The sequence below is a fragment of the Miniopterus schreibersii genome (assembly GCF_964146895.1).
Source record: "Miniopterus schreibersii genome assembly, chromosome: 17".
Lineage (NCBI taxonomy): Eukaryota > Metazoa > Chordata > Mammalia > Chiroptera > Miniopteridae > Miniopterus > Miniopterus schreibersii.
This window is the reverse complement of record NC_138117.1, coordinates 11,782,920-11,806,111: the sequence shown is the minus strand read 5'-3', so window position 1 is coordinate 11,806,111 and position 23,192 is coordinate 11,782,920. Positions and strand designations below refer to the sequence as shown.

At 35.1% G+C, this 23,192-nt stretch overlaps 1 protein-coding gene across 1 annotated transcript in view; it reads left to right on the top strand.

Moving 5' to 3' along the window:
• The window catches only part of CSMD3 (CUB and Sushi multiple domains 3), a gene marked incomplete at its 5' end in the record, with an annotated part of 553,604 nt that overhangs the window by 212,631 nt on the left and 317,781 nt on the right, over positions 1-23,192 (top strand). Inside the window, one exon of the mRNA XM_081116493.1 lies at positions 6,951-7,075. Coding sequence (XP_080972619.1) covers positions 6,951-7,075 — 125 coding nt within the window. The remainder of the gene's footprint in view (positions 1-6,950; positions 7,076-23,192) is intronic.

Here is a 23,192-nt window from a genome sequence, read left to right as displayed (position 1 = left end):
GTGTATATCATCTATATGGTAGCCATTATTTTGCATTACTAATAATAAGTAATATTGTTTAAATCTTGAATTTTCAGTAGTCCTCTATAGCATTTAATAGATAAAAGATATTTAAAAATATATAAAATACTAAATGATGCTGTGACTTATTAAAAATCAATGAAATCTCTTGGCTTTGATATTAAAAGTGATAGTTTATAGACTATAAAATGATAAGCAGTTTACATGTCTTCTTTATTAGAAAGAAGTTGTCATGTATTTATTATTTTGCTCCTCTTTACAAATGAAAAAAATGAAGCTCTGTTTACCCAGCTAATAATTAGATGGGATTTGAATTTGAACTCATTACACTATGTATCTGAAACCTGACCTTTTGATCACTATATTACATTATGCTTTTAAGTCAAACTTCATTCAAATCCCATCCTTGCCATAAACCATCTTGTCTTCTCCAAGAGTTTCTGTCCTCAGATCTGAAAACAAACATAGTGTTTGAGGGGAAGATTACATGAGATAACGTATCCATTCATGGTAGTAATCGTAGAGTTTGAGACAAAATAAGTACTCAATGCTAACTGCTATTATGTATGATATAACATATAAAATGATTTTTATTAATATTAATATTTACTTGGCCCCGCTATTTGCAAAAATATGTGGTTTATTGGAAATAGACTTAATATAAAAGTAATACAGTGAGTTAAATACCATCAACTGTAGTGGGTTTCAAGTCTTAAGATTATCTTTTAATCATGTTTCAAGCACTATGATAGATGTTAGGGCATCTAAAAGCCCAAACCAGACTATGATGCGATATGGTCGTTATCACTTAAGCATGTATGAAATATTATGGCAGCACAGACAAGATATGGGTTTTTGGAGTCTAGGAGATAAGGGTCACAGAATGCTAACGTTGAACTGTGTCCTAAAGCATTACTAGAATCTGATATAGGCAGGAGGAGAAATACAGAAAACATTTATATATTCTTTATCCACATTTAGTTACTGTTTGCCCGTTATGTGCCTGGCCTTGTACTAGAAACTGACAAAACACACACAGGCAGACAGCACATGCCTTCCGTAGTTCTTAGAATTTAAAGGCAGGAAAATAATAAACAATTAAATGAACACGTGCAGATGTAATCACGAATTTAGAAAAATACTTTAAAGTAAAAAATAAAATTAAAAACGTTCTGTTAGAATTAAAATGTCAGGGTGGGAGCTCACCTAATTTTAAAAAAGGTCCCACTCTTATTAAAACATTCTATGTGTCAGTATTTCTATTTTGCTGACAAGTGCACCAGTACACAAGAAGTTTGCATACTTAGCAATGGTAAAGACAGACCCTGAGCCTAGGGCTCATAGCTTGCTACTTGGTCTGCTTTTCTTCTTCTTACACATTTGCATTCTAGCCCTTAAGTTCCTGCTTAATACAGTCCAGACTCAACTATCTGACATTATAATTTAACTCAGCCACATTGTGTTACAGAAAGCCAAACATTCCTCTTACAGAAAATAAGTCATTTCAGTTGTATGATGTGTATTTTTAAAAAGAAATGTAAAAAAATGCTATTCCCTTAAATTAGCCAGTTGCTTAAGGCAAATGGTTTTTCCAAATGCCTTCACTCTTTATATGTCATACAGCATGTGCTGTTCTCTTTGTAGAATACGAACCTGCCAATACTTCCCAGTAACAATCCTATTCGTTCTTCAAGTGGATTTTTACCTTCGTTGGTTTCCCATAATGTGTACTAATGGTCTCCTGGCTCATATAACATAAATGATACTCACTTATGTGGTTCTCTTGTTGCCATCTGGAATTTATTCTATTTCTTGAAGGCAGATATCATATTATTTTTTCATCACCAAGCCAAAAAAGCTTAGGTGCTTAAGAAAAGGTTACTGAGTTGAATTTGGTAAACCTGCCCTGCAACTGTCCTGTTATGTTATGTGTTAAGACCGGTGCAGTTAAGATTTATCATATTGTTATTGACCATATGGAAAGCTTTTTCTGAGCTCCTTAGAAGATTCTTTAAAAGACCTATTACCTACATCTGAAAACAAAGATCAATGAAAGCATAAAGGTGCTGTTGTTGTTTGGGGCTCAGATTGTTGAGGGCAATATTACAATATTAAAACTTGCTCTTATTTTTAAAAAAACATCTATTTTGAGATGTATAACTATATAGAAGCAATAGCAAGACTAGATTTTTGAAAGTTACTCCAATTATGTTATCTAAACTGATAGTACTTTTAGGAAATATGACTTAGGATGAAGTATTTGAGGTATATTTGTTTTGGCAGATTTACTTTAATAAAGAGCAGATTGATTCATGAAATGTTACAGCTATAATGCAACTAGAGATAATCAAATCCAATCTACTTGGAATTTTCCTCAATGGACTGTAATGCTGGTAAGCTAAATGTGAAAAATTGAGTTTATTTTATGTCATAGGCTTAATGTGGCAGTAGCAACTTAATATGCTAAGTTTGCTTTACTAACATTTGCAATAATTTATTATCGATTGTCAGCATCTCTATATAGCTTTGAAGGTATAAATATTGCACGTGGTAGTCAATGTTCAATCTTAGCTGTCCTTCCAATCTGTAACACATTGAACATTTGCCAGCAGTGAGGTAGTTGCTCTGTGTAGTCCTCTTTGCACTTTAAATATTACCCACAAAACACCTTGCGTAGTTTAATTTGTTTGATGACAGAATAAATGATATTCGTAACTGCTGCAAGAGTAGATCATCTATGCCTCTGGAATATCTTTCTACTTTAACTCTTTAAACCTCCACTTCAATTGCTTTATTCCTCTCTGACTAATGTAAATACATTCAGAGAATCATTTGATTTTCAAAGATATTAAACTGGTATTTAGAGGTCATTTTGATGCTTATTTTCTGCATGTTATATATATATATATATATATATATATATATATATATATATATATATTACTTTAAAAATGATTTGCAGATTCCTTAATTTTTAGGTCATTCTTCATTCCTGGGTAATTTCTACTTGTACAGTGATAGTTCTGGAAAATATACATCTGCTTTAGTGAGGAATGTCTGCATCTGTCAGGACATTATCTTCACCTTTAAATAAAACAAAAAACAAAAACTGGAAAAAAAATAATTAAATGCAAATTCACTCTTGACGTCCTGCTTTCAAGATTCCGTGCTCCTTATTTCTTAAGTCTTCTCCTCTAACCCAACGGCCATGATTTGTTCTTCCTATCTCTCTATCAGTTCTTATTTTTTTTTATTTATGTAAATAAAATTATATTAGCTGTCTTGTGTTAAAATAGGTGAAATGTTATAGATTTTGAAAAATTTAAATCTTCATTCACTGAGCTTTGATGCTATAGTGTATTTGTAACAACAAGTTTAGCTTTTAAAAACGATAATGGCACTTAAACAGGCCAGCGTAATCACGGCGAAGATGAACACTTGTTTTCCAAACTGCGTCACTGCACATCATATGCTCGATGATTTGATACTTTTAAATCAAAACTGTGTTCCATCATTTATTTGGGGATGTACTATCAAATTGAGTAACTACTAAAGTGGGAAGTATTTTTTAGCTAGGCGGGGCAGGTGACTCTTCAGAGAAATTACAGTGAGTACAGCTTGTCTTTATTGATACCATAGTATAAGTAAATACATTCCTAAAAATATATATTTTTGACAAAATTTAGTTGTAAGTTTCCTTTAAGTTAGATTCAAATATTAAATTAGAACATGAAAAGAGAAGGAGGCATTTGTTCATGGTCCTCATGTCCTGGATATTATTGAGCCTCAAGTCTCCTGAAAAGACTGGTTCTTTCATTGGTTTTTGTCCCCTCTGTGCTGTTTAGCACTTTTATACTTTTGGTCTAGAATATTTTGAAGTTTAGCTGTGATCCTGGATGGTGGTGCTTGCAGGTCACAAATAAAGCGTCTTTCGATAGTGAGGAATAAATTAATGGCTTTCACAATTTTTTCCTGTTTGAGGGAAATAATTCAGTGTTCAATATGTGTTGAGCCCTGTGTCCTTTATAAATTATATTTCATTATGTGATCATAGCAGATGAGGGAGCTTGGAGAGATTTTTATTTTCTCGGAGCCATAAAGCTGAGGAAGGGAAGAGGTAGGATTTGAAAGATCTCTCTGACTCTGCAGCTCAAACTCTTAACTGCAGTTCTAAACTACTTTCCTAGAGTATTGAATGAAGAAAACATTGTCGAGATTGTTAAACTTCGGGTGGAGGGGAGGGGATTTGAGGCAGATACCTGGCCAGTCTCTGGTGTAGCAGCACTGCACTCAGTTGTCTGTTATTGCCAGTTGTCTGTCTTCAGGGTAAGTGACTTAGTTTGCTATAATCAAAAGAAACAAACAGACACTTGTTACAAGATGCAATTTATTATTTTTAGCAAGAAGAGCCTGGTTAAAGAAAAGTATCATAATCATGTGACAAATAGAGTGACCTTGACAGAATCATTAATTCATTTAGTGAGAAAGTAGTAATGAAAATTACTTCTGTGGAGCAGGCCTATCCTATACTAAGGCTATATATATTAGTTTCTGAAAACTACCTCAGCAGTACAAGTCACCATCATATCTTCTCAATGAGAGTTCACATTACCGCGATAGATTGTTAACCACTCCCCCGGACTCTACCTTTGCCCCCTTCAAGTTTATTCTTTACTCAGCAGCCAATATTATCACTTTGAAACATAAAGTTGCATAATGTGATTCCTTTGGCCCTCGGTCGGTCCTACAATAACTGCCCAATTCCCTCAGAGTAAAGGTTAAAATACTTACCATGGCCTGCAAATTCATAAATGATCTGACCCCAATCTCTAATTGCTTCCTTAACTTAATTTTATACCCCTGTCTTTTTCATTTGCTGTACTCTAATCACATTACTTGCTTTGCTGTTTCTGGAACACAGCAAATGTGTCTGGTGGTGAGAGCTGAGTGCATGTGGATTATAAACCATTTAAATAGCCTTGAGAAGGCAGTTTATCCAAGAATAATTTTGTCCAATTATAGAGATAGGATATTAAAAATAGATATTTTGATTATTATATATATTATAAAGAGCATTTATTCACTTAAAAAATGTATATATGTATACACATACATATTTCACAATTCACTGTATGCAGGATATATTTGAGAGGTTGGGAAACAAAATAGGTAAGTGCTGGGAGTTTTTCTAGTAGGATGAGAGATGCAATCAGTAGACAAATGCACAACATATCAGATCGTGTAAAGGAAATAACATGGCATATTATGGAATAGGAGTAGCTGTTTTATAGAGAGTAGTCAAGGAGTATCTTATGAATAAGGTGACATGTGAAAAAAATGCAGAAATAAGGATGTGACAGAATGGACTGAGCATTTTTCAGACTGATATAAGAGCAATGTAAAGACCCTGAGTAGATGAGTGGATAAAACAGCTGTGGGACTTTTACACCACGGAATACTATGCAGCTGTAAAGAAGAAGGATCTCGTACCCTTTGGGACAGCATGGAGGGACCTGAAGAGTATTATGCTAAGGGAAATAAGCCAGGCAGAGAAATGATCTCACTTATATGTGGAATCTAATAAACACAATGAACTGGTGAACAAAATAGATCCAGAGACATAGAAGCATGGAACAGACTGAGGGGTCTCAGAGGGAAGGTGGGAGGGGGGAGTAGGTGGGGAGAGATTAATCAAAGAACTTATATGTATATATGCATAGCCCATGGACACTGACAATAGTGTGGTGAAGGCCTGGGGCGGGAGTGGGTGCAGGGTGGAGGGCGTCAATGGGGAAAGAAGGGAATATCTGTAATACTTTCAACAATAAAGATAAATTTTAAAAAAGAGACCCTGAGGCAAGTGCATCCTTACTATTTTCAAGCCAGAGCACAGAAGTCAATGGAGCTAAAGAGCAGAGATTGAAGGAGAAAAGAAAGAAACGGGGAAGCGTTAGAAGGTTTGACGCACGGGAATGGCATGCTTTGAGCCATTTTCTAAAACAGATTGCCAAGGATGCTGTTTAAGGATAGATGGCAAGGAATCAAGAACAGAAATGGGAAACTAACACAGAGTGAAGGACTATTGGCAATAACACAAATGAGAAACTGTGGTGGCCCGGCTCATGGTGGTGACGCTATAGGGGTGAGCAATGTTAGGGTCTTGATTTTGAAGGGGTTTCTGACAGGATTTGTTCTATGGGGGTGGATGTGAAAAGTAAGAGAGAAAGACAAGTCAAGAATGACTCCATGGCTTTGGCCTTCAACTAGAAGGATGGATTTTTTCCATTTCCTGAGATGTAGTAAGAAAAGGTAGAGAATTAACCACTGGGTAGAATTTGAAGGCTACTCAGGCTACAGGGTCATCTAAATAAAACGGAGTCATTAAGAAGCAAAATCCAAATTGCAATAGGATAAGTAAAGGGTAGGTTAATTTGATAGAAACAATCAGAAGTTTTGCAGCCCTAAGTGTATATAAACATATATATAATAGATATGAATGTGCAATTACATGCCCTAATCAATACACATATAGATACCTGCTAGAAAATACTCTAGTGTGGTATGAACACAAGCACTGGGACTTGAGTTAGGAAGTCCACTTTTTGCCTCACGTTTACCACCTACTTCAGATGGGACACTTAATTATTTAATCTTGGCTTCTGCAATTAATAACAGATACTTAGGCTTGAGAACTATTTTATACAATTCCTACCAATATCTGCATGTTATCTGTTTCCAATAGATTAATCTGTTTATGACTTTTACTATACGTTTGCTCGAGTCATTTCTTCATACTTTGTTTTCACAGTAGAAAGGTATTTCGTCACTGTGAGGCATTTTTGACATACTGGATGCTGCCAGTAGAAGTGGAGCCTAAGCATTACGTTACAGGCTTCTAATCCCTCTTTTCATCCTGTGTTCAATTTTAGCCTCGGATCAACGGTGCAGTTTTCCTGCGATGAAGATTATGTTCCCCAGGGCGCCCAGAGCATCACCTGCCAACGCATAGCTGACGTCTTTGCGGCTTGGAGCGATCACAGGCCTGTGTGTAAAGGTAAAGAAAAGTCTCTAAAATAAAAATGTTCTCTTATCGCATTTGAATAGTTTGAACTTTGTTCTACTGAGTATAAATTTTAATTAAAGCTTTGAGGTGTAATGCAGTCTTTAAGCAGACATTTGGCTCATATACTTAACAATATTTATTGAAAGTCGGTAATATTTGAACCACCATGTTAGGTTTCCAAGAAGTTTCCAATCTAATAATCACATAGCAACAGATTGGAGCATAAAATGTGTAACACTAGGCATTGGTAACTTTGTTGGCTTTTTTTTTAACCACAAATTACTCTATATAGGCATTGATACGGATGATAGGAATTTTTAACAGTAGTTCTACCTCCACTTGTACGATTTGCCATTTTAATTGCTTATGGTCCAATAGCAGTGATGCTGGTGGCCGTGGATGAGGGGCACAGGTTGCATAGTCAGTTAATTTATCTGAGACAAATAATGAATGTTCTAGCTTTCATATTACCAGTAATTACACATAAAATTTACTCCTGCCACCTCTCTGCAAATTAAATATTTCCATCTAAAAGAAACGAAGCCCCCTTTTTTCTAAACAGTAAGCTGTGTGGGAACAGGCCCGCCTCCTCCAGCCTCCTGGCTCCCGCCTGCCTCTTTGTTGTTGGTGTTTGTAGTCATGGTGCCTCTGGGGGGGGGGGGTCAGTGTCCTAGTCCTCAATTCCCTTAGGTCTTCCTCTGCCTCGGAGAACGTTTCCCCTGACTCCCCACACCCCGTCATTACTCCCCCGTGGACTGAGGGTGACCTCAGAGGGAGAGAGAAAGGACAGTCTGAGAGCTGCTGGCAAGAGGATGGACAGACTAACAGCTGGCTGGACAGGGAGGGAGAACGTGGCAGCCCAGAGCCCAGCAGGAATGCTCTTGCCTCTGAGGCTAGAAACATCTCATGCTGTCAAAAGTGTGAGGGGACTGAAAACCCACTGCTACCCGCTGTTACTACAGCATTGTCGTCTTCAGCACCATTTTTTAGGCGCTTAGTGCATGCGCGTCACTGTTGCCCACTGCATGTGCTCCATCTCATTTAATCCCCAGAACAAGCCGACGGAGGCTTTTCCGTCTCCATTTTAGAAATGAGGAATATAAGGCCTAGAGAGATCCAACTACTTTCCCAAGTTCAAATACCTAGAAAATAGCAAAGTCCTTACTAAGACTGTCTATAGAATGGAGAGAGAAGGCAGGTTTCAGAGCATTAAGGAGGGAGTAGAAAATGATAAAACGGAAGCCCCAAGTACATGCCACTCACTCTAATGAAGGCGACCCAGAGTAAGAAAAATCTAGATTTTTTTATCAGGTTCAAGTAAAACTTTCCATAGGTGTTCATGACCCTTCTGGTTTAGAAAGGCTTACAAAATGAGATATAGTGCAGTAGCGCTAAAAATAAATTCATATTGAAATAGCATAATGAAAAAATAAGGCAAAATAATTGCAAAAGCTTACATACAAGTTCGTAAACAAGGTTTAAGACTGTGTTACAGCCCTGGCTTGTGTGGCTCAGTTGGAGTGTTGCCCCTTGCACCAAAAGATCGCGGGTTCGATTCCAGGGTTGGGGCTCCTGCAGGAGGCAGCCGATCAATATTTTTCTCTCTTGATAAAAATCAATTAAAAAAAAAGAGAATGCTTTACCTATTAGACAAATATGAGAGCTGCCAAACAAATAGGGAGACCTTATCAATCTAAGCAAACTTCTTCCTGGCTTTGGAGTCTGAAATATCTTGCATTGCTCTTTATAAAGTGAACATTGAGTAATAAGCGTTGTGGGAATTACTTTCATCAATATCCCAACAATGAACAGAACAGTAAACTGCATAAGGCTGATTTTTTATGGTGTCCTCCACTTAAGACAAATTATAGTTATCAGGGACAATATATTGAAAATCATGTTCTCAAAATGTTGAGATCCAAGTGTCCTGCTTCATTAGGTGTGTGCATTTTTTTATGGCAAAAAGAACAGGAAAATAGAGATTCAAGAAAAAGAGATTAATGTTAGTGCAGAAACAAAATCTCTCACAAGGCGAGAAGTTACAGCCAGATCATGGAATTTAAGGTCTACGTAAAGTAAGATTGAGACTATAAACCTTCTTCTTTTCATTTAATCCTGTCATTTGAATAAAAAAGAATGAATAATATTTATGATAATTGTAAATTGTTCAAAGGCAGAAATAATGTTACTTTATTTTATTTTTCATAAACTCTATAGCATGAAGAATAGCTCTGTACTGACATAAATCTCAAGAAATATTTGTTGTATGATTGTTTTTCTTCAATTCCAAGATAGAGCATATACTATTTCATTCATTCGACAGCCATCGGTATTAGCTGGGAGGTATCAAATTTGCGTATTCCAGATTTATATATTGATATGTTTTCACCTAAATTTTACTGTTTTCTGGAGATATCAGTCATTTATAAATAGCTTGATGTGTCCGTTGCATGCAAGGCACATGCGCGCGTGGTTTATAAAGTACATTTTGCTATTAGAAATCACTGGCTGTGGTGCTGGAAGTGGTAATGGAGGGAACATGCTGAAATAGTAATTGAAGTTTTGAAATGACTATCTACTGTGAGACTGAACAAAGAATAGTTTTCATGTCTCATGGGTACTCGAACAGAATAAATATGCTTTTCTACACACAGCAGCATAAATAGCAGTATCAGTGCACTGCACCTTTGAGAGGTTATTAATATAGCTGCTGTCTATGTGTTGCATGGTTGAGCAATGAAGAAATGGGGATTTTAAAGGAAATGCAAGTTCACACAAACTGCAAATTATGAATTAAAAGGAAAAGAGCAATTCAGAAATTAATAATAATGGACTTTACACAAACTCAGACAATATTTTTATTCCCTAAATGGGATATATATATGAAATATTTGCCAGTTTACAGTTATGGAAACATTATTGCTTTGTTGAAATTGCAATAGATATCCAAAAGCTGGCACTTATGCAAATAAGGAGACTTATGTACTTGAATGGCATAGAGAATATTCATTTTATTTTTTTAAATTTATCTTTATTGTTGAAAGTGTCACAGACGTCCCCGTTCCCCTCCCCCCATTGATCCACCTTTCATTGTCTTACTCAACTTCCACCTCCTCCCCAAATTCTTTCCTGGCTATTTTAATATCTTTTACCTCCCCTACACTTTCTACCATTACTTCACATTTACTATCCTCACTACACAATTTAGCATTAGCATCAAGTTTTATTTATTTATTTATTTTTGGCACTGGTTTTTAAGCATCTCAGGATGGTAGACTTACTCCTTCAACAAAAACCATCTGACAACACAATACTGACACTTCTAAAATGCTGGAGTTTTCAGCGGATCTGTTTTAGCTGTTGCCAAAAGAGAACAGTTACCAATGTGGTTTATCCATCTATTGCCTTTGATTAAATAGAAAGATGATAATGAGGTTACTTTTTTTTCTTCACATACAAAGTAAAAAATGGGTATACAGTTTACATGACAGGTAATTCCCAGCCAAACCTGAGAGCTATGGCCCTTGTTAACTAGCACTTATTAAGGGGGGTGGTGATCACAGTTTCTAAATTAATTCACATGTAAGTTCCTACTCATGTTTTATTTTCCACAGGGTTTAGCCCAGTGAACCATTATCCCATATTTTTGTTCACATGAGAGTTGCTAAATAAGAAATTTGTATAAATATTTTGGGGAGACTTAATTAATTATGACAAGCAGCTTAGGAAAATAGTAAAGTGCTGGGTTTAACTAGAGAAAGTTGCCCTGCTAGAAGGCTTCCTGTTATGCAAAAGCCATTAGAAAATGTTGCCCAAGAGCAGACTAGGATGTGCTGAAATTTATTAACCAGGAACACATATAGTAGGTGCTTTCTTGCAGTTGTTATTGATGCCTTCTTAGTTTCATGGAATAATGTTACAGATGAGATGATGCATCATAAGGATGCTATTAGCAATTAAAAGAGTGACACATGGTGAAGATAAACAGATGGTCTAGATATGGATATTTAGCATACATTCATATTTCTGGATGGTCTTTTTCTCCTAAAAACAATCATTTGAAATTTATTATATAATATTGATAAGAAAATAAATTTTACTGAGCTCTAATGATGAACATATTTTAATGATACAGTGGCATTCACATGCTGTTTGAAGGAGAAAATAGGGATGCATTTATGTATATCATTTAAAATTTAAAACTAGCTGAACAATCAGAAATTTTGCATTTCAATGATACCCTTCCAACAGGTGTTCAGAAATACATTGCACACATCTTGGCTACTTCACAAATTATTAGAAAAATACCCAAATAGATGGGGGTGCGGCTGTTTCCACAGGTATCAGTGAGAACTTTCTATTTCAATTCACCCATCCTGGGGGTATGGCCTTGCTCACCTTGCTTAACCCTTATTGGACATCAAATTGCTTTCTTGTACATTGATGACCAGCCTCTGCACAAGGTGATTCTTATGGACTTCTTTCAGTTGTAAATTCTAAATATTCTTAAGTAAAATTACTGATTTTATGGATTTGGGGACATTTTTGTTCAGTGTTCATCTTAGTCTACTCTGATAGCTATAATGAAAATACCATAACTATGTGGCTTATAAATAATTTATTTTTTACATTTTGGAGGTTGGGAAGTCCAGGATGATGTCTGGCCAGAACCAGCTTCTTTTTGTAATCTTTAAGCTGTAATCTTACATGGTGGAAAGAGCAAGGGATCTCTATTAGATTTCTTTTATAAGAGCTCTAATCCTATTTATTAAAGCTGCACCCTCATCACCAAATCAGTTCCCAAAGGCCCCACCTCTTAATACTATCACATTAGGCATTAGGATTAGACATATAAATTGGGAGGGGGAAGCATAAATATTCAATTTATAGCAATATTCTTCTTTACCTTTGTAGGCTCAGTATTGTTTCTGATAAACTATTGTTGTGGTACATTTACACAATGGAATACTACTCAGCCATAAAAAAGAAGAAACTCTTAGCTTTTGTGACAGCATGGATATACCTAAAAAGCATTGTGCTAAGTGACATAAGCCAGTCAGAGAAACACAAATACCATATGATCTCACTTATATATGGAATCTAATGAACAAAATTAACTGATGAACAAAATAGAAACAGAAGCCTGGATTCATGGAACAGACTGAGAGGGGAGGGAGGTTGGGGGGTTGGATGAAAGAAGGTGAAGGGATTAAGCCGTATGTATTACATATACTCAGACCACAATGTGGTGCTAGCAAGAGGGAAAGGGGAGTGGGGGTAAGTGGAGGCAGGCAAAGGGGAGGAAAAGGGGGGTGAAATGGGACTTTGCCTCGGGAGGTAGGCACACGATGCTGTGTGCGGATGATTTGTTGAGTTGTACACTTGAAACCTATAGGTTTTGTGAACCAATTTCACCCCAATAAATATAATAAAAAATGAAAAATAAAATATATTTCCAATTTCACATTTCCATTATACAGTTAAGGTCAATATTTATGACTGATTTTTTAATAAGTGCTATTTCACCAGGAAAATATTTTCTTAGTTCTAGCACAATGGAAAAAGAGACATTTTGACTAATTTCATATGTTCCCCATTTTTAAAAATGTTCTGAACCTATTTTAAAGTTCATAAAATTTCATGGTCATTTCTTGGTGTTGGGTAAACTGTTTCAGCCTTTGAAGGATAAATATTCGTGCTTAGCAGGATCTGCAGTTATATATTTATTCTGAAAATAAATACTTTGGGTATTATGACATTGTTACTTTTGATAACCATTAACAGATCTCACATCTCCCTGGAAACGTCTACCAAATTCTAAAGGAGTAAAAGGCCAACAAATCTTTAGACATAAAAAATATAAAGCAAAATAAATGGATGTAACAGCTACACTTTGCAAGGGTTCCTATAAAGTTTTGGTTCTTAGAAAGTTTCTTGCAAATAAGAGTGACTCTCATTTCCAGCCTATATAAGACTTTCACCTGCTTAGGAAGAAACAGCTGTTTTCTGTGCCACCTTAAACCCTCACTTCTGGATTTTGTCCCAATAATTTTTCTGAATTAACTTGTTCCTTTTCTTATTCATCTCCCCTGCGTGGTCCCTTGGAAAAGTTCTCCCTTTAGTCTTAAAACTAAGTTTCTCCCCAAATTCCAAAATATCATTAATCAATTTGGAAGGTAGACACTCACATTTCACCTTTTATTTTCTTCACAAACACTGTGATAAGCATTAGTATACCTAATTATACTTCAATAGCGTACCCTAGGGAGCTTGAGGTTACTGTCAATCCATACAGCAACCAGTTTTGAAATAAATGGGTAATTTTACATGTAGATAGTCAAGTCCTGTGGCCATAATCTGGAAGAATGAAGGGAAATGAAAAGACTACTCAGCGAAGAACCCTGGGAATCATGGTGGTGCCTTTGGTTGCAAGACGTCTGCAACTATGATAGACCCATGGAGGACTGCCTCCTGACAACGCCCACCCATCATCTATACACCATTTAACTTCTGGTGTACTTTCCCATGAGAACCTCCATTATTAGTATGACACTCTGATTAATCTGAATGCCAGAGGCTGGAAACAAATCCATTCAATTTTCATCATACAGCATTTAATTAAGATTATTATCAAAGGGACTCCAAACGACAGAATGAGGCTAACCTCCAGGGACCCAGAGGGAACTAGCAGAACAAATCACATCAACCATCAATGTCTACTTTAGAAAGCAGATGGCTTTCTTCTTTCATTTCTGTATTGATCTTTGCACTGTCCCAAGTCATTAATCTAAGTACTACAGGATCCATTAACAATTGATATGGTCCTCAAGTAGAAATCTTGGGCAATTCTGCCATTTCTAACAACCTGGCTAATAAGTTGAGGTTGATCTGAATGACTTCTGATCTATTTATAGATATGGATATAAATATACAGAGGTGGGCAAAAGTAAGTTAATAATAATAATTAATAATACAATAATTAATAACTAAATAACACTACAAGAATAAACTCTGTGTTTCACATACTCACAACTGTAAACCTACTTTGCCCACCCTTGTATATCAAATAGACAGTTAAGCAAAAATTTGGGTCAGTTGGGAATGGATAAAAATATATATATATTAAGAAATTTTTAGTGAATTCTTTAGAATTTTAAAGAATAAAATGCTTAGAAGTAGTATAGTTTTTAAAAAATATATCAATATGGAAATATAATTTTTTTCAAGGGACATAGAGCAGTATGCTAAATTCATGGTCTAATTCTGGTTAATCAGATTTCTTCAAGAGTAGCGCTAAGAGTGACAGTTTTCTTCTTGACTACTGTCAAAGAGGTGAAAATCCTACCTTTGCGTAGACCAGGACAATTATAAGATTAGTGTTTGGGTTATAAGAAGGTAGATGAGACTGCTGAAGTAGGAATGGACTTGAAGCATATAATGCATTAGAATTAAGGATTCAAAACTTTGGCATCTCAATGATATTTTAAAGAACACTGCATGTTGTGTATGTGTCAAACTTGTAATCTCTATATATATGACATTGAAGTTAAGTTCATTTTTCCTATTCTATTATTGCTCATTTTTAAGAGCAGGTTCTGTTTATCTGAAGAGTTAGTAATCAAAAGCTTGCATGTTACACAATATAATACAAAACATTAAAAACAGTTTTATGTCTTCTTTAATTTCCCACAGTGTTATCCAACAACCAAGGATTTAATGTTTCATGACAGAGAAGAAAATGCAGTCTATCTTCTTACGATGATTGTGTTATCTCATATGTGATGAAAGATTTTTAAAAAGCATATTGTGGTTTTAACAATAAAATACCATTTTTCTGTAATTTTGTAAGCAATTGCCCACTTAATATATATGCATAGGTACATATGCATGAACATGGGCTTATGTACATGTTTCTATTCATACATGCACATGTGTACTTGTATTTTAAATCTCACTCAATTTTATTTTAATGTCACAACAAAATGTCAAGCGTATAACATGTAAAAACAGGCACTGCTAATAATCTTACACATTTTATTGTTACTTCATTAAAGTTAATCATTATTACTCCAATTATGCAGAATCAGAAGTAAAGGAAGTGTGAATATAGGACTTCCTTTTGCTTAAAAGCAAAATAGTTACTAGAGCACTAACATTTAACAAAAGTCTTTTATTCAGAGGTAACATGAAGAGTGGGTTTAAGAACTTATAATGACAAGTGAAAACAATAATGCATGATATGCGATACATTTTATTAATGCAAAAGATCCCCAGAAATACAGTGCCATCAGCAAGTTAAGTATAATTGTGTTGCTGGCAAGAAAACTGAATACTTCCAGTCTGAGAACATTTTCTTAGAAATTGGTCCACCAATATCTCCATTTTCAAACACTAAAAAGGATGTGACTACTATCCTGGATGCCTTTCTCCTGTTAGATTTTATTAGACATTGTAAATTTATGAGGTTATATGAAATTGGAAGGTTGCTTTAAATTTTATTGTAATGTTAATTTGTGTACAGTAGTAAAGGAAAATAATTTATATTTATAAAAATATTTGCTTATGGATAATGATTTGGTGGGCAAGTGTAAGGACAGAAGGTGATATCTATTTTAAACTTGAACTCCTTGATCTTGTTTTTTGTAAATAAATCACTGAAGAGAGGATCACTCAATGTCTGTCCTGTTAGCGTTTTCTTCTTTTATTTTAACCTGGAGATTAGAAAGTAGAAATAAAATTGCCTGCTACATCTACTAATTATCCCTTCTCTGTTGTAGTTAGAGTGTGTTCCCTTTTAACTCTCTTCTGTATTTATTTCCTTTACTCTTTTACCTCTTCTTGCCCACACTTCCCTTACACACACACACAAAGTAATTGTATTATCAGGAATTCTCTGTTAAAATGCCTCTTTTCCTGGCAGATTAACATATCATTGCATTCATACAGATGTTCAAATTAATCTGGGAGATCATTTACCAAAATGACCAATTTATCTCTTTCAAATGTATCCAACAACCAAATTAAGTATTAATAGTTTCTGTGAATCTTATAAATATGCTTTCCTGAATTGTTAGGAACTTTGGGGGCACACTTGAGGTCAAATATAAAGGATTTCTGCCCTTGAGGACTTATCTTTAGATATATCCTCATACAAGACCTTCTGGAGGTGGAACAGGAGGATAGTAGTCAGTAAGATCTCAGCTTACTTGGAGTATTCTAGTTTAAAATTACTTTTTAAAAGGAGTTGATGAGGACTTTATATCTATAATGTATACTTTCTACATACATCTTTTTTTTTTTTTTTGAGGAATTCCAAGTTATTGGTTTCACAGGACCAACATAACGAACACACAGATTCCGCCTACCTGCTCATGAGTCAGTTTGAAGATTTCCCAGGCACCACTGAATCATTGAATAAAGTTTGCAAGGTTCAGCTTAAATGCAAGAAGACAAAAGCCTCTCTTTTCCATAGGTGCTGCCTGGAAATGCCCGGGCAGATTGAGATCTAGAAATAGACTGACGCTAGGCAGGTCTGCGTGAGTCAGTCCATTTGAGAAAGCCCAGACTTCCTCTTTTCCAGTCCCTCGGTATTTCTGGAGCATGCCAGCCAAGTCTCTCTGTCTTTAATGGTCTGGAAGTGTGCCAGCTCATCTCTCCTCCGGACTTGGCTGCTGGAGAGAGCACAGAGGCTCGGTGCCATCTGAGTCCAGAGGAAATGAATGGGCGCAGCTGAATAGCATCAGGGTAATGATGGTATCTCATTGCTTTCTAAATCTATTATTTTGGACAGAAATAGAGCAGGGGATTTTCCTGGCATTTCAATTATAAGAATTAGAAGGAAGATGTGAAAAATATAGGGGCAGCAAGGGGAAAGTTTTGGAGAAAAATTCAGAGTGCATCTAACTTTCTCTTTTCCCATTAGAGAATGCTATATTGCAAACTAGAGATTTGGTTTTAGTTTTAAAAACATTTCTTAAATAATTTAACTTTCTGAAAATATTAAATGGATTTAATGTTTGTTAAATGGTTGCCTTAATATTAGACTTTTAATGAGGAAGCCAATGTTTCCAAATCCTCTGTATAATCTATAAATCCTATCTCATTCCAGTAACTGTTGTGGTGACAGGTCCATTTTTTGCCTGTGTACTCTCTTTCTGCATCTTAGTTTCTAACCTGTGGCCTCTCTGACACCTGGGTCAGGGAGTTTATGAACTGGCTTGGCCTCTACACAGGTTCTACGAGGAATTGCTTTAGGAGTCAGCTCTTGGCCTGCAAGGAGATAGGAGCAAAGGAAATGCATTCTTCCTCCTTTGTCCTGCAGAGTCCTCTGCTATTCTGAGAGGCATTTTACACGTTTCATCAGAAGTTTCTATAGTGCCTAATAACAGTTTATCCATAGTTGTAGCCAGTTGGATAACACATCCTTACATTAACTTTCCTGCATTTCAGGCCTGTTTCCCTCACAGCCCTTCCTCATCTCTGCTCCCTGAGACCATATTGCCAGTGAAACCTCTCACACGCAAGTCCTGTCTCGGGCTTCATTTCTGGGTAACATAGTCTAAGACGTCACCTTATGGGCTCCTCCTTTGGCACCCCTGTGGCTTTCAGTCTCCATCAGATAGCTCCAACCAATCCCTACTTGACCTTTGGCTCTGGGTTATATAATTCAATTATCCATGTTTGGGGAATAATTGGAAATTTATATCCCTAGAGAATGATCCCATAGGACATTTAGGATAGCAAACACCTGTTTCATGCTCCCTTGATTCAGTGGATGGCCCCATTTCCAAAGGGAATTCAGATATTTTTCTAACCCATATGGGCATTGTTTCTGCTGATCTCCAGGGAGTGGTGTAATCACTGGTATGTTTCCAGGGAATAGACATTGAGGTCAATTTCCTCACAAGATTTATAGTTATGTTGTGGGTAGCTTTGGTTTCAGTTTTTTGTTATTGGCTTGTTTTTTTTCTTGGTCTGTGGTTATATGTTTACATATACACACAGGGGGAAATAGCAGTTGGTGAAATAATTTTCTGAGGCTCACTACAGAGTTGAAAATGTCACACAGCTTCCCACCCAGAAGTGCATTATGTACACATTTTGCAGTGATTTACAGGATTGCATTACCAGGTAGAACACTAACTGTTTGAATTGGTTTATGGACTAAATAAATGTGAGTTTATTACTGTCTTCTTTTTGGTGATGGTTTACATGCTGTGGGAAATTCTTGACAATCCTGAGTTCTTGGCTGGGGCAGGCTGTTTTTCTACATAAAGACTTTTAGCAAACAGTGTATTAGGTAATTAACTGTTCATCCTTTGCAGGCCACATGATCTTTAAAATTTTATTAAGTGTACTATCCATATAGTAAAAATAATATGCAGAAAATGTGGAAAGAATTATGCATTACTTATTTATAGCCTTTATTCTTCTAGGATCAGGGGATTAAGAAGTGTTTCTAAGTATTGGTATAAATAGCCTGTATATGTATTAGAAATATTTTCAGGTATTCAAATATGAAAAAATTGACATATATAAATGCACATAAGTAGTGATATAATAGTATATATCAGAATATATTTATATATGCAAATAAAAAAGCTACCGTGGCTAATTGGAATATTTTCTGAATAATATTCTATCATAATTTTATCTCAAAAATAAACCAAAATTGACAAAACTGTAACAAATATTTGTAGCACACTAGATAATAACTTATACTTTGGCATGTAGCTGCTATGAATTCAAATAAACTTGGGGGAGTAATTTAAATTTCTAATGTCAGTTACATTCTTTGTAAAACCCAAATAATAATGGCAAATAATAATTATTATAGTAATAATAAACTCTGTAGAACAGTTATACAGAGCTTATTCTTTGCCAAGGAAACGTACCTCAGTTGTAGGCTCAATCCCCAGCCCTGGTTGGGGCTTGTGGGGGAGGCAACCAATTGATGTGTGTCTCTCATATCGATGTTTCTCCCTCTCTCCCTTCGACTCTCTCTGAAAAGCAATGGAAAAAACATCCTCGGGTAAGGATTAAATGAATAAATAAATAGGGGGAAAAGTACACAACATGACTTTTATTCTTGTCTTCAGGCCTCTAGTTTTTACTTTCTTAAATTCATCCTGTGTTGGACTCCTGGACTGATCGGCTTAAATTTGGTCATGGTTAAGTCAAGTGCCCTTCAATACCCCCAAAGTATCCCTTTAGTTTTAACAAAAAACAAAAATCCAGCAGCCACCATCGTTTATCATATTTGGCTCTCCTTGAATAGTCATTTATTTTTCTGTCCAGCTCCATCTAAAGAATCTCTCCAGCTTCGATCAATTTTAGATGTTTTGGGAATTACAAAATATTCTTACATGCAATATATTATTTAGTGCACATTTTCCCTTTGCCTGGAAGCCCATCCTGAATTTCTACTCTGTGTTTCTGCATCATAGCTATTCAAGAATCAACTCTTACATCATCTCAGAGACACCTTCCCTAAACTCCCAAGTCGTAAAAATGTCCCTTTTTTTCTCCTATGACACCTGCTTACCTTTATCTCAGGATGTATAACACACGATTAAAATAATTTGTTTGTCTAACTCCTCTTTAAGACTTCAAGTTCTTTAAGGATCTTACCTGGTTTCATTTTGACATTGAAACATTCTAAGTCAATGTTTGGTGTTGAATAAATATATTTGTAAAAGAATAATAACAAATCATAAAATATTCGTTTGACCTTCAGCTAGGAGGAAAGATTGTCTAGAGTTACAAATGCTATACAAATTTCCCTGAGATGCTTTTTTGATAAATTGCATTTTTCTTGCTTTATCATTGGAACATTTAAATTGTAGACTTTGACATTTGTTATTTCGTCTGTGTAGGTATATTTCACTTTATTTAGTTATTCATTAATTTTTTTAAGAAAAGTTTTTTGAGCATTTGCAATGTGTTATCCTCAAAGCCAACCTTTTGTCACAAAATGAAAGACTTAGTTGTTGACATAAAGGGACTAAGTAGGTAAACAAATAATTAAAATACTGTATTAATGCTCTAATACAAGTAAGGATGTAGAAGAATAAATTTTAGCTAGCCGGTTAGGAACTAAAAATAATATTTAGGAAGAAGGAAACGGCATGTGAAAAGCTATGGAAGTTAGAGCATGGTGCATTTTGAAATTACAAATTGTCAAATGAAGTCTCCTGCCTTTATAGATGCAGATCAGATGGTCTAACACCCAAGTCTCAGTGCTGGGGAGGTGCACAGCCTTATGAAAGATTTCAGGGTATTTCTTGGGCCAGTAGGTGGAAACTTAATGTCTAATGGTTAATACTGACTCCTAATTCCTGCTTTCTTATTTTCTGTATTATGCATAGATTCAGGTAGCCATTGTTTGCAATTTCACCTAAACACAAGAAAAGTTTTTAAATATACAGGAGGTAACTTGCTCAATTGGGAAAGGATGGTGGTAGTTTACATCAAAGGCAGGCAAACACCTTGCAACTGAATACTGCTCTTATCTGTTAAATCCTTTGTCCAACCAGTTGCTTTAGGTTTATTCATTTATTTATTTTTTTACTCCTGACTTCATTGCACACCATCGCCTGTTCATGCCATCTTCTTTTTTTCTCTTTTTCCTGCTTCCCATTTCTCTTCCACTCACCTTCCCTCTTGAATGGCCCGAAGAGCACTACAGTCTCTCTCTATATCTGCCTGCTAATTTAACTCATTATATGTTACCATGTAATTTGTCTTATTTTCTTACCAACAAACCTATATTAAATTGAGTCTTCTTTTACTTTTATCAAAAGTGTAATGAATCATTAATTCATAGAAATCATTCCTATTACTGATGTAATGCTGTAGGTGCTTTCATCCTAGTACACAAATGCAATGATTCAGTGAAACAAAGAGCAAGCAGAGGGAGTATTATATAAATAAAATGACCTTCATGACTAGGTTAAATTACTAACAGCCAAGAACCAGGGGGGGCGATAAAGAATTCGCTTACTTACCTTTTTTTCTCTTTTTTGCCTCGACAAATCTGTACCTTTTATTTTCTCTTTTTCATAGGAATTGCGTTTGCTGGGTTCTAATCAAATTTATCTGATCACATGCAATCTGCCTTTTGCTGATTTTAATTCTGTCCCTTTCATAGCATCTCCTCTATTTTCCAGTTCCCTGCCTTGGGTTTATTTCATTATTATTCCACATTTATATGCTCCCTATCAGTGAAGACATGGATTAGACTTTCATTCTTATGCAGATGACAGATGTATTTGAAGATTAGTCCTAATTGTTACTCCACTTCTGACATTTTATCAGCTTCTCATGAAGACATAGAGACTAGGATGTTCAATTAAATGTTATTAAACTACTTATTGATAGTTCCAGACATTGATTTAAACAGGTTTTGTTGTTCACTTTCAGACACGTATGTATGTGTGTGTTTCATGACCAATGGTCAACAATCTGAATTTTAATTGATTCAGAGAACAGTTTGTATGCCTGTTTATCTGTAGTATAATAAGAGTTCTTTGATATTTAGGTAAATAATTCAGCATTTTTTCAGGTACCTTAAATTATATACTATATTAAACAATTAAAGCAAAATAAGAACAAAATGAAATTCTAACATATTAGAAGTGTTATGACCATATTTTAAGACATTACTTAAATCTGCATTTTTGCATGTAGTTTGTTATAAATTCTAAGGTAGAATTTGAATTTATAATAGAAATAACTTTGTGTATGACTTTCAAAACTATTAGGAGTTTACTTCCCAGGAAGAAAGACTGGTTGAACATAGTCCTTCAAAACATATGCCAAAGATTAAAATTGTGATTCAGTCCATAAATCTGTATCTCATTTAATGGAATTCTATTTTCTGCGTGAAAACTCCATGGTTCCTACTTATGTCCATTAAGAGAGCAGACACACTCTTTCTGGTGGTGTTCTCACTTGTCCTATTTCCTTTGTCCATTTTGATAATAGATTTCTACCAAATTTTATTAATTTTTTTTACAGCAAATCTTTTCGGATCTGAGTTGAAAATTCCCCAACCCTTTTTCATGTTCTGAGCATTTTTTCCCTTCCTAGATTATTAATCCCTTCATTAAAATGTTTTACTTTAAAATCTAGAAAGTATTTTTCACAACTTTGGAAGTATTTACTTTCTGTTTGAGCTAATAGAGCCTTTGTACCTCCTATAACTTCTGTCTCAGAAATTATTTAATTTTCTAAGCCAATGTATTTTCTCAAAGCGATTTTTTTTACAGTGAACTGTTTTATATTCAAAGCACATACATCTGCCAACACGGAATGGATTTTTTTTCTTAGAATGTTCCCAAAGCATTTCAATTTAGCCATCTCTAATAGTAACAATAACATACTAATTTTAAAAGATAATATCTCATGAAATGTTGCCATGGAAATAGAAACTGGCTTATTGTGTACAAGTTCACCTCAATTTGATTAGATTGTGCTCCTTGTTTATAAGGTTTCTATAAAGGCCACACGAGAAAGACTCCAGAATTCCTCGGGGAGGGGGATGGGCAAGGAGCAAAATGGAAATAAACAATTATTTTTCTATGTAATTCCTACGAATAGCCTTTCCCGATCAGTTATCTACTTCCATAGACTTTCCTGATCTATTTACTCTTATAGCCTCTTATAAATCCAAATTTACTAATTCAGTATTTTTCTTTCCTGCTAGACTATAAAGTCCTTGGGGGCAGGGATCTTACCTTTTTGACCTTGCCCCTTCCAGTGTCCATCATAGTGTTTCAAATAGAAGTTGCACTCATTTAATGTTTGTGAAATATGTAAATTTGCAGAATAAAAGTTTATAGCATTCAACTTTTACAAATGAATCAAACATATATTATCTAATATTGAATAGGTAGAATTTATCAGAAAAAATACATTAAAATATGAACATTCATTTTTTATTCCCAGTGAACAATTTGATTTAATATTTCACTGAGCAAAACTTCTTAACCTTTAGGTCATATTTTTTCCTAAGCATAAAACATATTTGATCGATAAATGATAAAATATTAATTTTGCTTTAGCATCAATTTGGGATTTATCATATATTGCTATAATAGTAGTTTAT